The sequence below is a fragment of the Podarcis erhardii genome (assembly GCF_964252035.2).
Source record: "Podarcis erhardii genome assembly, chromosome: 6".
Classification (NCBI taxonomy): Eukaryota; Metazoa; Chordata; class Lepidosauria; order Squamata; family Lacertidae; genus Podarcis; species Podarcis erhardii.
Window position 1 is genome coordinate 9984341 of NC_138510.1, and position 14668 is coordinate 9999008.

The 14668-nt window shown below is 44.4% G+C and overlaps 1 protein-coding gene and 1 long non-coding RNA gene across 4 annotated transcripts in view; both read right to left on the minus strand.

The window, feature by feature from the left end:
* Nucleotides 1-14668, minus strand: part of LOC309345223 — a 434352-nt gene that overhangs the window by 312539 nt on the left and 107145 nt on the right. The window lies entirely within an intron of this gene.
* The window catches only part of SLCO4A1 (solute carrier organic anion transporter family member 4A1), a 62056-nt gene that overhangs the window by 12231 nt on the left and 35157 nt on the right, over nt 1-14668 (minus strand). For all 3 annotated transcript variants that reach the window (XM_081867648.1, XM_081867649.1, XM_081867647.1), the window contains exons 2-5: nt 11500-12496; nt 9750-9840; nt 8255-8376; nt 5756-5867 (exon numbers count right to left, since the gene is read on the minus strand). In XM_081867648.1, the coding sequence (XP_081723774.1) occupies nt 5756-5867; nt 8255-8376; nt 9750-9840; nt 11500-12319 (1145 nt within the window). In that variant the 5' untranslated portion in view covers nt 12320-12496. The remainder of the gene's footprint in view (nt 1-5755; nt 5868-8254; nt 8377-9749; nt 9841-11499; nt 12497-14668) is intronic.

Consider the following 14668-nt stretch of genomic DNA (forward strand, 5'->3'; position numbering starts at 1 on the left):
TCTAGTTGTTGCTGCGTTCTCCCCCACAAGCGACCCTTGGAATGATTCATCACTCTTTCCCAATGCGCTTCTGTGACTTATATCCGAATATATATGTACCCAATCTGATAGCAGAGTCCAAGCAGAAGCTAGGCATTTGGGGTGTGGAATCTAAGCTACTTTATTACAGCGGTACCTCTAGTTACAAACTTGATTCGTTCTGGAGGTCTGTTCTTAACCTGAAACTGTTTTTAACTAGAGGCGTGCTTTCGCTAATGGGACCCCTTGCTGATGCTGCACTGCCGGCACACAATTTCCATTCTCATCCTGGGGCAAAGTTCTCAACTTGAGGTAACTCTTCCAGGTTAGTGGAGTTTGTAACCTGAAGCATTTGTAACTCGAGGTACCACTGTACAGTTAGAAACGCTTCAGGTTACAGACTCCGCTAACCCAGAAATAGTACCTCCGGTTAAGAACTTTGCTTCAGGATGAGAACAGAAATCATGCAGTGGTGGTGCGGCAGCTGCGGGAGGCCCCATTAGCTAAAGTGGTGCTTCAGGTTAAGAACAGTTTCAGGTTAAGAATGGACTTCTAGAACAAATTTTCTTTGTTCTTAACCCGAGGTACCACTATACATACAAGTGTTACAAAACAAAGGAACATGGCTCCTCTCTCCTTATTCTTCTCCGAGAGAGAAAACAGACTAAAAACAATAGTACAACATAACGGAACAGTGTAACTGAACTTCCATTCTCATGACTCCAACAGTATGGAATGTCAACACAGATATGTGATGAAAACAATCACATATCCAGCAATGGAGAAATTAAATCCCAAAAGTAGTATCAGCAACCTGATCCATGGGATGAGGTCTCCTGGCTTTTGAGCCATCACCACAACTCATACTGAGCCAATGCACTGATGTGACAAGTGTTGACTCCTTCAAATACAGGTGTATCTGCCTTGCCTTGGAATACAGGTGTGTCTAGCTCTGCCTTCTGAGAAGTGCTTAGAAAAGGAAGGAGGAAGATGTTGCTGATAAGCTGGTCCATGGCTGTAGGAAAGCCAGGTCTACTAGTCTTTGGGGGCACACTTGCAAACCACAGTAACTGTCACTGGTGCTACACTACACCACAACTCGGAAGAAACTGCAAGCTACAGTGGTACCTCAGGTTAAGAATTTAATTCGTTTTGGAGATCCATTCTTAACCTGAAACTGTTCTTAACCTGAGGTACCACTTTAGCTAATGGGGCCTCCTGCTGCCGCCACGCCGCCACCGCATGATTTCTGTTCTCATCCTGAAACAAAGTTCTTAACCCGAGGTACTATTTCTGGGTTAGTGGAGTCTGTAACCTGAAGTGTCTGTAAACTGAGGTACCACTGCATTCCTTTGGCTACAATAGGATGCTTGGTTCAAACGTAATTTCAGTGAGGTGGGGAGGAGACAGGGGTGGCCACCGTGTGCCCAGGGGCACCACATTGGTCATGCCTGATGTAGAGCAGTGCTTTGCATTCCTTCATGGTAGGACCAACAAATAGGGTTGCCATATTCCCAAAAGTGAAAATCTGGACAAAGCTGTTGAGCTGTTTCCCTCCTCCCTTTTTTTTGAATTTTTAAATTATATCATCATCATCATCATCCTCTTGCCATACATCTGGGTTCCCCTGGACATTTTGCTGATTTGCTGAAAACAAGATTTTTCTGGCCAAATTTCTGGACGTGTCTGTTAAAAACTGGGCATATGGCAGCCCTACCAACCCATGGTCTGCAAAAATGGCATTGTTTTGAAGCATGAAACAATTATTTGATTACAAACTTTAACTGTCTTGGGGCACAACCCATACAATCCAGAACTTTAATTTTCATGGGAACAATTTGTAGAACTCGTTATGGTGAATGGGCTTTCACCAACCTGGTACCCTCTAGATATTTTGGACTACAGCCCCCCATCAGCCCCAGTAGGCTAGGTCATAACTATTGCTTTCTTCCTATATAAATACACGTGTAAGGCTGTCACCACGCAGCCCCCATTGGAGAATTTGTAGCATCTCATCAGAATTCTGCATTTGCATGAAGTCAGGGGTAGTTAGGGTTGGAGAACAACAAAGCAGAGGTGGCAGCCACTAGTTAATTTTAAAAAAATGCAACACTGACTCCCTTCTATTTCATCTTCATCATCTTCCGTAAACACTAGATGCAGGAAAATGAAAGGAAAGATAGTGTCAAGTTTTCGGTTATCGACTGAGAAACAGCTGAGAAGAGGCTGACCTTCTCTGATCCTTTTTGATGATGTTCTGTAACAACAGCTGTTGAACTATCCTCTCTCCCCGGGTGTTTTCTCAGATAGGCATGTGGCTCAGGAACACAACAGTTAGTGAGAATTACATGTCTCTAACCAGCGAAATCCACAGAAAGCTAATCTTGTTCTTAAATGTTACTTTGAGAACAAGACTTGCTTGTACCAGATTTCATTCAATTTGTTGTGCTTTGCGGGGGACAGTGCTTTGCAATGTTTCCATTCTATATGAATTTAGGAAAAAGAAATTAGCAACACCAGAAATATGTCAATCAGGGGAGTGCATGAGAAAATAAGAGCCTGGTGGATCAGGCCCAGCTAGTCCAGCAAACTGCTCTCATGGTGGTCAAACTGTTGGAAACCAGGGAGCAGAAACTATTTCTGCAGGCTTTGGTATAGGAACTACTATTTAACTTTGGTGTCTAAGGGAAGAATTCAACTACCCTGTCTCAGTAGTGCAATGGGGACTCCTACACCCTCCCTTTCCACCATGCACCCCATGGCTCCCCCAAATCAAATCAACTCTGGAAAACCCCCAGAACATAGCACAGGGAGGGGGGCGAGAGGGGAGATCATACCATCAGCCAAGCAGAAACATTTGCGCTGGCAGCACAATCACCTTAGTGCTATGTTGACTTCCACCCTGAGTTTGCTGTTTTCCTTTTCCTTCCCTGCCCCCTTTCCTTTTGTGCTGTGTCATTTTTATTCTGAGGGAAGGCTCCCTGAAGCTAGAAAGCCTGTAAATCATTGGTGGATAAACACTTGAAGATAAGCACCTGGAGTGAAAAGTAAAGCAAACTCTTGAGTTCTCGGCTTCTATTTTCCATCTCTGTTGTTTGGGTCATACGCCGACCAGCATTTAAATGCTATTTCTGAATTTAATTTCCTTATAGAAGAACTGAGACATAATCTTGGAAAGTGGCACCAAGTCAAGAATTTCACTCAATAACTAGGCTGAAATTTCTTCAGGATACACTTTCTGCATAATACATACAAATTGCCTGGCAACCAACCCAGGTGGGCCACACGCCAGAGGAGACTTATGGGTGCTTAAGCCCACCGGCATCCTTTATTATCCTCTATTATTATTTATTTCAGCAGGCCTACCAAGGCATATACTGCTGTTGCCTATATTTTTACTTATCTGCGTTTGAATGAGAATTATGGTATTTTATGCACATTTTAATATAGTTACTTTGGGTTTTACCTTCGATTTTATTATGCAAACCCAGTGTTGGCTGGTTCCTATTGAGGCTGGTGAGGCAAAAGCCAGTATACCTGGCAGAAAATGTGCAGCATTTGGACAAGATGCACATCCATACCTATTTGTAAACACCCAGGTACGTGTGTGTCTGGGTATTGGGTATGGGTGATGGGTGATGGGTAAAGGTAAAGGGACCCCTGACCATTAGGTCCAGTTGTGACCGACTCTGGGGTTGCGGTGCTCATCTCGCTTTATTGGCCGAGGGAGCCGGCGTACAGCTTCTGTGTCATGTGGCCAGCATGACTAAGCCTCTTCTGGCGAACCAGAGCAGCGCATGGAAACGTCGTTTACCTTCCCACTGGAGTGGTACCTATTTATCTACTTGCACTTTGACGAGCTTTCGAACTGCTAGCTTGGCAGGAGCAGGGACCTAGCAACGGGAGCTCACCCCGTCACGGGGATTCGAACTGCCGACCTTCTGATCGGCAAGCCCTAGGCTCTGTGGTTTAACCCACAGCGCCACCCGCATCCCACTAAAAGGCAGAGAGGCCAGGAGGAGGAGGAGGAACCAAGTCAATGACAGGCAGGGCAGAGCCAATGATAGGTGGAGCCAGAGCCAATGACAAGCAGAGCTAACTAATTCTGGTTCCGTTTTTGCCCAAGGTGGGGGTCAAACCCATAACCCTGAGACTGAGAGTCTCCTACTCTACCAACTGAGCAGTTTAGGCATCATTCAAAATAAATGACTAATAAAATACATGAGGTGCGTAAGAACACTTAGCAGTGCATTGGAAATGTGGGTGTAAAGAACGTCATGTAGTAATGATTCTACCCTGATCACATGCGGATGGGAGAGAAATCTAGTCAAATAGGGTGGTCATGAATCCTACTTCACAAAGGACAGTCCTCTGAATGACTCTAAAAAGACATCTAAAAGACCATCTCCTGCCTACAGACCCTCTTGGATGCTGAGATCTGTAAAAGAGACCATCTTGTTACTTTATAAGCTTGACTGCACTGTCTGGCATCACTTTCAGTGATGTCATCCAGCTCTTCCATGCAAGGGGGGAGTCTCGATTGGGCCAGGATCTGTGCCCTTACACCAGTATGGACGTCGAATCACTTCACGTGTTGGCCAAAAGCACAGAGAGGGAGACTGACTGGTTTGCAGAGCCTGGAGATCCCTCCAGGCGTACTCTCCCAATGTCTGCTGCAGCAGGGGTCATCTGAACTCCCCTGTGATGTCACTTAGCTCGGCCTGCCTGGGGCTGATGGGAATTGTAGTCCAAAGCATCTGGAAAGCACCAAGTTAGCAAAGGCTGCTCTAGTCAAAGCGATGCACTTTCAGGTCGACCAGTTCTCTAAATCATTCCCAGTGGAATCAGGAGGACTTGGTTTTATAGGTTGTGCCTACAAAATGGTATACTGCAATAATTATGAATCACCATGGAAATAAATGTCTTTTGCTTAAGGCAGCCTTTCCTAACTTGGTGCTCTCTAGACAGGTGATACGGAAGATATCTCCCATCATGAGGAAGGGAGTTCTACTTCAAAATATATGGAAGACACCAGGTTGGCAAAGGACGTGTTAACCAATAGCAATGGACGGGCAATAATGGGCAATAATGGCCAGTGTAAGGCAGTGGTGAATATGTCAATTTCAATTTCCCTCAGGTTTTCATTTTTCCAATCATAAGTTCAGTTTTCAACATTTCTACACCAGTTTGAAATTTTTCATATATATATATATATAGACCTCATGAAAATGTATACCATAGTATTTTTGTACAAATTTCTCCTAATACCCAGGTTTTTGTATGCAATATTGTCTAATAGACACATTTGTTTTGGTAAAGCAATATTCCGTAATATAACATATTTTTGGTATGTTATTTTCACACATATATGCATTTTTATCCACACTTCATTCTAGTATTTGCATTCTTGTTCAAATTACTTAAGTGGAGAACAGTACTGAAAAGATTCTGAGAAGTGCGAATTTTGAAGGACGGTGTCAGTTTTGTTATGGAAAGTGCAAATTAGGAAGATTCACTTTTAATTGTGAAGTGAATCACATTTATTCCCCAATCTGTAACATCCATTTCCCGAGCCACAATGTGGCAGAACATTAACTTGTTTGTGGTTGAAGATCCAGGGGGAAGGAGCAAGGCTGTTGCAGAGTTTAAAGAAAGTTAAGAAATAAATTGTTAAGATAACACTCCCTCCCCAATAAAATACACAGTTATCTGAACGACAAGTACAAGAAGTTCTCACCGTGGCAGGTCTTTAACCGTCTTTCCAAAGTCAGGATCTGAGGCTGTTTTGTGGCTGCCATCTTTCAGCTGATGGGCCTCTGAAACTCTCATGACTATGTAGCGCTGAGAACCTGAAAACATACAAAATTCAGTGTGCATCTTGCAGCCAGGGGATTTGGCCAGATTGGGGGCTCGTCCCAATTCAGAAACGTCCTCCATGCAGTGTTCAAATGGCTGGGGGTTGTAGAGAGTGCCCACTGTCCCTTCTCCAAATATCAATCTGCCTGCCAGTTCCGACCTCTGATCTCAGTGCATTTTGAGCCTGTATAGTGTCGTTGGCTAGAATATGCATCTGGGACAGGAGAGAACAGCATTCAAATCCATACATCCCCCTGAATATCACTGAGAGGCCATGGGCTAGTCACTATCTCTCAGTGTTGCCTACCTCACAGTCAGGGAAGGGTCTCCTATGGAAATAATGAAATTTAAGCTTCAGGGCTGCAGAAGCAACTTTAGTTCACATTGCTTAAATTTCTGGAGTCTAGCAGACCCAATTTGAGTGGCATGACCCGAATTCATTAATTTTTGTTGCAAATATTTCCACAATCCCATACCCTCCAAGATTTCTCTGATGAAAATAAGGACTTCCTATTCCATAATAATAATAATTTTATTATTTATACCCCACCCCTCTGACTGGGTTGCCCCAGCCACTCTGGGTAGCTTCCAACATATACAAAAACATAATAAAATATTAAACTTTTTTTAAAAAAACCTTCCCTATACAGGGCTGCCTTCAGATGCCTTCTAAAAGTTGTATAGTTACTTATCGCCTTAGCTCGGGGGTCACATAACTCCATACCCTCCAAGATTTCTCTGATGAAAATAGAGATGTCCTACCATACCCTCCAACATTTTTCTGATGAAAAGAAGGACATCCTAAGGCAAAGCGGGACATTATGGGATCAGATCAGAAACCGGGATGGCTTCTGTGAATCTGGGACTGTCCTTGGAAAATAGGGACTGTTGGAGGGTCTGCAATCTCAAAGTTTGAGAGTCAGTAGCACAGATGTTGTAAAGGTGTGCTGATCTGTCATGGAACAACCCCACTGAAGCAGGTAACAGTGGTTACCCAGACCTCACTGTTGGTCGTAAAGAGGCCCCCGTGACACTTCAAGCTTCGGGGTCACAAAAATGTAGGTTTGCCACTGCTCACAGGGTAGGATTGGGCCACAAGTCATCAGCTATCTATGGTGGCCCAACAGAGACCCAATCAATGTCCTGGTTTTGCTGCCTGCACAGGCGTGCCACCAGCTCATGGAAGGCCACGGGCTTTCCACCTTACACCAACCAGCAGTGGCAAAGGCTCTCGAGACAAAGGTATTTCCTAGCTCTGCTTGCAAATGTCAGGAACTGAATCCTGGGACCCTTTTACATGCAAATCATGTGCTCAGCGGCAAAATACCAACCCTCCCGTGTAGAGTTCAGTGCATGAAACATTATCTGCAACTCCAGCAGACCAAGAGAAGGTCAATTGACACATCAGAAGGAGGTGAGCAGGGAAAAAATGGCATAAAAGGCAGCAGCAGGCCTGATCCAGAGGTGGAGAATTTCAGTGCCTTGTCTGCTCTGAGCTTGGCTATCCAAAAGTATCGCACAATGAAAAGGGAGGGTGAGGGAATCTTAGGACACCATGTGTGTGTCATCAAGCAAGTTGCAAAAAGCTCGTCAGCTTGTTTCAAAGTGATTTGGGACAAGGCCCGAGAGGGGAAGGAAGGCGACTGAGCAAAAGAGACGCCGGAGGAGGAAGATGCGGGGGAGAGAATTTGCATTGCTTTCATTTCTCCCCCTCCACAGGCAAATATGCACAGCATGACCCAGGTTCAAATGATAACACACAGGGCATAACAATGGCAGATTAACAAAGGCACGCTGTTCTGCAAATTCTGTTTCCTTTCCCTATTCGTCTCCCAGGGCTCCAGGATTCAGTCGGTCTGCTGCCAGCTAGCTGGTACATCCGTGCTAGGCCATGGTTTGGTGGAGCATAACGTACAAACAAGACCACTGGTTATTTTGTATTTTGATTAACAGAATGGTAAGCAGAATGAACTATTTCCCAAGCCTTACCATTTGTTATGCTGCCTATCTGTATTGTCCAGCCACATGCTGAAAGCGAATCTGACCACATTCTTAAGAGCATCATGGGAAACTGCCTTATTCTGCGCCACTTTGTTTGTCCATGAAGTCCTGTATTGCCTACACTGGCTTGCAGAAGCTCTCTAAAGTTTCAGGCTGGGGACATTCCCAGCCCTACCTGGAGATGCCATGGAACGGAACCTGGGACTTTATGCATGCAAAGCAGATGCACCAACGCTATGCTATGGCCTCTCCTGCTCCTCATCAGGACAGGAGGGGTTCAGTATTAGTATCCCTACCACTTGGCAGCCTTCCACTCTCTTGAGAAGGGCGTGGGCTGCTGCGCTACAAAATGAGTTTAGTTGGGACACTCTTGACCTACCTGGCAGGCGATGAGGGTAGCCCAAGATAGGGATCGAGATCAAAAGGGATCCAGCCCCTGCACCCAGGAATCCAATCCACCAAGCTCCAACCCACAGAGTATTGTCCGGTGTAAGATCAATTCTGCAGGGAAAGGGCAGAGGAGGAAAGTTACTCATTTATGACAATTCTCTTCCCGTATTCTGACAAACTGACGTCAGCCAAGAACAAGCCAGGGATGAACTAGACAAAAATATTATGATGATGTCATAGTGCCCCTACTTCCCAGACAGGTGGAGACTTTTGGAAGTGAGGGAAGCATTTTGCAATGATTAGAAATGAACCTGAATTCCACTTGAGTTGGAATTTAGCAGGCTGGGCTCACGTCAAAGCTCAAAGGCCCACCCTGGGATTCAAGATTAATAGATTGCAGGCTCAACTGCTTAAATTAATGTAAGATGAAAGTTTCTACGCAAGATCGAAATACCAAAACAGAGCGAGTGAGCAGAGTTTTTAATATCTGCCAATTGCTTTAGCAAAATTATCAGCACAGGTAAAATGGGCTCCCTTTCTTTTTAACCAAAATTATCTGTGCATTTGGCATATGCCCTTAATTCGTAGGACCACTTAATTGCTTATTGCTGCAGTAATCACTCCGTGAGCAGTGCTTTGGCCAGAGATAAAAGTGCTCCTGAAAAATAGCAAGGTATTATCCTTCTGTTTTCCCAAAGGTGCCCTTGACCCCAGAGAGAACCCTTGAATCACCCTTATGTTGAACAAAATTTTTTGCATGGGACTTCCTTGTAGAAACAACCATGAACAGATAAACCTTCCAAAAGGAACCATTTGGTTACCTGGACCATTATTGTCTAATGTTATGGTTGGTAGCTGTCCAGGGGATGGCCAGAAGTTTTTTTCCCCCAAGCCCTACCAATGGGAAATCACATGTGACCTTCCACATCCACGTCATCTGTTCTGCCATGCAAATATGGCATCTCCTTTAGCATCTAGAGTACCACAGTTGTACTGTAATGGTTAGGATGCCATAGTACCTGGAATGTACCTGAATTGTGATGTTTTTGCTCCTGGTTCACCTGATTATCCTGATGTCTCTCCAGCCCTGATGTTCTCCTGTTCTGCCACCTGGCTTACCCTATGCTCTGGATTCCTTTTTATCTCCAACTTCTAGTTCCTGGTTCCAGGCTGCTGTCTCCAGCCCTGCCTGGCCCAAAGACTGAACCTGAGACTTTCTACATGGAATATAATAAGAGCATCAGGAGAACCTTGCTGGATCAGGTCAAAGACCCATCTAATCCAGCACTCTGTTGTCACATTGGCCAGCCAGAAGTCTCTGGGAAGCAACAACACCTTCTCCCTACTTGTGATTCTCAGTAACTAGGATTCAGAGGCATGTTGTCTCCAGCAGTGGAGGTAGAACATAGCCAACAGGACTGGTAGCCTAGGTAAAAGGTTTAACAAGAATTTGCTGTGTCCAAGATAAAGAATGCTAAACTTACTGTCTTCCGATTTCGGTGTAAATGTTCAGAAAGATCCCTCCAACCAGATAGCCAGCTGCAGGACCCAATATGGCAGCAGTGTAGAAAATAGCTGGAAAAGAAAGATATCATGAGAGACACTTGAAAAGGTTCAAAGTTCAAAAAGTCAGTTCTGAATTCTAAAGTTTTGCTGAAGTTCAGATTTTTTTTTGGGGGGGGGGGGAATTCATTGCAGATGTACCATCAGTTTCTCCAAGTTCCCAACATTCTCTCACTATCACTGGGGAACAGATGTTCATTCGCCCACATTATTACTGCAAAGGGAAAGCTTAAGTGCTGTTCGCTTATTAATTTTTGCCATAGGTGGGTCCAGAGACAGAGGAGAAATTTGATTTAGATTACATTTAAAGGCGAATCTGTGTCATTCTCACTCTCTGAAACAGTACAAGAAATGAAACACAGCCATTCTTTGAAATTCAGACTGCTCCAACTTTGGCAGTTCTCCAACCAAGCAATGTATCCAAAAATGCATATCCTGCATTAAAGTGTGAAAAAATCACATAAAAATGTATTGTTTGAGAGGGAAATGCGAAAATTGCATACAAAGATGCACATTTGGAGAATTTTGCACTCAAACACTGATGAATTCTCATGAAGACTTGCTTTTTAAAAAATAAAATAAAATTGCAAACAGAAATTGAAATGTGGAGAACTGAATTTAAGACTTAATAATCCTCTGTGCAAATTGCACTGAGATGGTGGCTTAGAAGGCAATTATAAAATTAATGGTAGTATTAGTAGTAGAAATAATAATAATAGGACTGCAATTAATTCACTGTGCCTGAATAAATCTTAGGGCTTACCCCTTCTGTAGATGACAAGAGGAGGGATGTTTCTTGATTCCATTTTGTGGCTGATGAATGATACGCAGGCAGTCGCAGAGGGAAAACTCATTAACTCCTTTGCATTGCACAGTTCTTCAGCACTCAAGCTGGCTAATTGCTACACCTGTGACTAATGCTTCCTTTTGTGTGTACTATAATTCATTGAGATGGGGCGGGGAAGAGCATTGTGTGACAATGCTGCAAGGATCAGGCTTGCCTTGTGGAGCTAAGCATGTAGTCTGCTAGACAGCTGGTGCTCTTGCACAAGGAGGCAATATAAGGATAAATAATAACTAATATCTTATCCTACCCTCCAAATCTATCCAATGGGGCAGGTGTGTGGGAAGGAGAAAGCAACACCAACATGCCCTCCATGACAAGAGGAGGGCTGTACTGAGGAGGAATGGTGGGAGCCTCCCCCTCCCCCTGCTCCTGAATCTTCCCAGGAGCAGGAGGACAGTATAGATTTGGAACAGTGGTTTGCAGAGGGGCACAGTTTCAGAAGGCAGTAGCTGGGAAATACTGGATGGGGAACAGCTAGGAGATGAAACACTGGGAGAGAGAGGGTTAACAGATCTACTGTCTCTGGAAAGCATTCATCCGCTCTCCCCAAGGTCAAGAAGAGCTGAGAAAGTGGCAGAAAAGAAAGGACACAAATCACAGAGGGGACAAGGTCAGATTACAAGACGTAGCAGTGACATGGATTCATAGGGATGTAAAAGGGTGGGATTCTTAATTGGGAGCACTGCTCTTTCTTGGAGATGGGTTCTTTGTTCTCTGGCTGTGATTATTAAAGTTTCTAACTGGTAAGAAGACTCCTTTCCCTTTGTTCTGCTTATCTACTGGCACGGAGGGAGGAAACCGATTCCCTGAAGCCTGACACTTACCAATATACACGGGGGAATAGTTGGACTTGACATTTTCATCCAAATAGGTCACTCCAAGAGTGTATAATGGCGTTGCTCCGATCCCGTGTAGGAACTGTCCGAGCATGAAGACAAACCGGTAACTGGAGAGGCTGGAGACGCTTTCTGTGCACCCCACGCTCTGATTGGAGGAGCACATGCCAATCTCCTCCGAGAAATGTACTTCGTATTGGCTGGTGGTGAACTGGGGCAGCGCAAAGATGACCGACCCAATGCCCATGATCAACACCCCCCACCCCAGCCACCGCGGTTTGTGCCCATTCCCCCCAAAGTAACTGACAAACGTCAAGCACACGCAGGCGGCGATGTCATAAGAGCTGGCGATCAGCCCACTCTCGTAGCTCCGGAGATCGAACCGCCGCTCTATGGAGGTGATGACCGTATTAATGAAGCCATTCACAGTCATCCCCTGGAGGAAAGAAGCCACACAGAGGAAGAACAAGACCCCCTTGGGCGTGTTGAAGAACTGTAAACAACTCGGCGTGAAGGCTCCCCACCCACACACCAGCACTTCCCCTTCTGAAGAGACGTATTTAATGCCTTTGCTGAACTGGCTCTTGTTTTCGGGTCCCTCGTCACAGAGGGGTTTAATGCAGGAGTCCGAAGGGCTGTTTGCGCTTGAGTATAAAGTGCCATTGCTCTCGGAAGTGTTGCAAGATTCCTTGGGACTGGTCGTATCAAAAGTAAGGCTGTTCTCCGCTGGGTTGGACGGGCTGGAGAAAATGAGTTTCTGGGTAAAGTTGAAGCCATTTTCTCCTGCCAAGTTGTGAGGCATTGCCATCAAAGAGGAGCCAAGAGGTGTGTTGTGCTTTTTTCTTTTTCTTTTTTTCCCCCTTCCCCAGGCTGGCTTGTGTTCTTCTAACAGTGGGCGGAGGTCTTGGCTTTCAGAAGGGGAGAATTTGCAATAAGTGCACCGACAAGTATACAGGCAACGCTGAGACTCTGAAACCACTTCATTCTGGAAAGAAATAATCAGATGGAATGAGGAGGTGCACTTTTTATTTTATCACATTACATTCTTATCCTGGTATTCCTCCACGAAGCAAAACTCCAAACCATGCATTTTATCTTTTTTTAAATAATAATAATAATTAGTAAATTAAGATATATTGAAATAAACACATACAATATACAGTAAAAGTAATAAGCGTAACCAATACAAATGCATGTAGAAATAGAAATATTATAGAATTTAAATGTAGACACAAAGGGGAGGAAAACCTAAAAGCAACTGAGAATCTTTACACAGTATGTGACTGTCCGAAGGTCACCTAGTGAGTGACCACAAACTTGGATGGCTGTAAAAAAGAGTTACACCAATTCATGCCTACTAGCTATGTTGGCTATGCCCTGCCTCCTGGCTATATGCCTCTGAATGCCAGTTGTAGGAAACTATAGGTGGGGTTGTGCTGAGGTCCTGATCACTGGCTTCCCATGGACATCTGGTCAGCTATTGTGATTTTGTTGAGATTCGTGCATTGCAGAGGGTTGGACCATGTGACTTGTGGGGTCTCTTCCAAATCTACAATTATGTGATTCTATGTGCTTCTCACAGGTCAGGCCATGGTGTGGTTGCACTTTTAGCCCCAGACATTGCACCCACTTCCTGCAACAACACATCTAACCAATCCAACTCAATGGTGCAGTGTTGGAAAGTGTCAATCACTTCTCCTACCTATCTTTCCACAAGGGCCGACACTGATGCCGAAATCCAGCATCGCTTGAGCTCTGCGAGTGCAGCTTTCTCCCTATTGAAGTGCAGGGTGTTTGAGGACCGGGAAATTCACAGGGAAACCAAAATGTTGGTTTACAAAGCTATTGTACTACCAACCTTACTGTATGCTTGTGAAACATGGACCACTTAAAACCCCATCTCCAATGCCTCAAAAGATTCCATCAACGGTGTCTCCAAAATAATTTAAACATCTCTTGGGAACACAGGCGAACTAATGCCAGTGTACTGGAAGAAGCAAAGATCACCAGTGTTGAAGCAATGATTCTTCAGCATCAACTTCGTTGGACTGGTCATGTTGTGTAGATGCCTGATTATCGTCTTCCAAAGCAACTACTCTATTCCGAACTTAAAAATGGAAAGCATAATGCTGGTGGTCAATGAAAGAGGTTTAAAGACTCTTTAAAAATGTAGTATAGACACCAGTAACTGGGAAACACTGGCCTGCAAGCGCTCCAGTTGGGGAACAGCCTTTACCAAAGGTGCCATGGTCTTTGAAGACGCTCAAACTCAGGACAAAAGGAAGAAAGGTGCTAAGAGGAAGGCACATTTGGCAAACCCTCACCATGATCAACTCCCACCTAGAAACCTATGTCCCCACTGTGGAAGGATGTGTGGATCCAGAATTGGCCTCCACAGTCACTCATGGACTCACTGTTAAGATCGTGTTCATGGAAGGCAATCTTACTCAGCTACAAGTGATCATCAAAGAAGAAGCGCTTTTAGCACTTTTTAGCCACTTTCTGCAACAGCTGAGCACTGCACATGGTTTCTATGCAGACCATGGATGTTCTCACTGTGTGGAGCTCCGACACATGAGTAGGATCTGATCCACTAGGATTTCTTTATAGTCAACTGTGCACAGCACATGGTTGTGGTAGGAAGCAGATAGAATGTCACACATTAGCAGCTGATGAAATGTAGGGCTGTTATGCAACTAGTTCATATTTAGGATCATTTCATTAAGGATGTTTCTCTATTTCTCCTTTGAAATAGGTCAAGTTAATCCTATGGGGACACTTGTAATACAAGGACACTATCAGGAGAAGCAATACTTCCCCCGCAAAAAGGATAAGGATGAAAGAAATGCAGGAGGGAAAAGAAAACAACGTTTTAGAAGAGAAGCCCAGATGGAATTCATGCGTTCCATGGATATGTTATTTTGGGGGGGGAAAGCGATAATATAATGGATCATTTTCCTGGGCTTTTAAGCTGTCTTCAGAATAGAAAAGGTTCCTTTTGTGGAGTGTTCTGATTGGCAATAAATAGGTTCACTCTTTGTCCCATCTCAAAGCTGCAGACAGTGCAAGACTGGGGTGCAAATATATTTTGCAGTAGTTTGCATGACTTTATTAAAATACTAATTAAATACTAATTAAAAGCAGAGCAAAGCAGAGC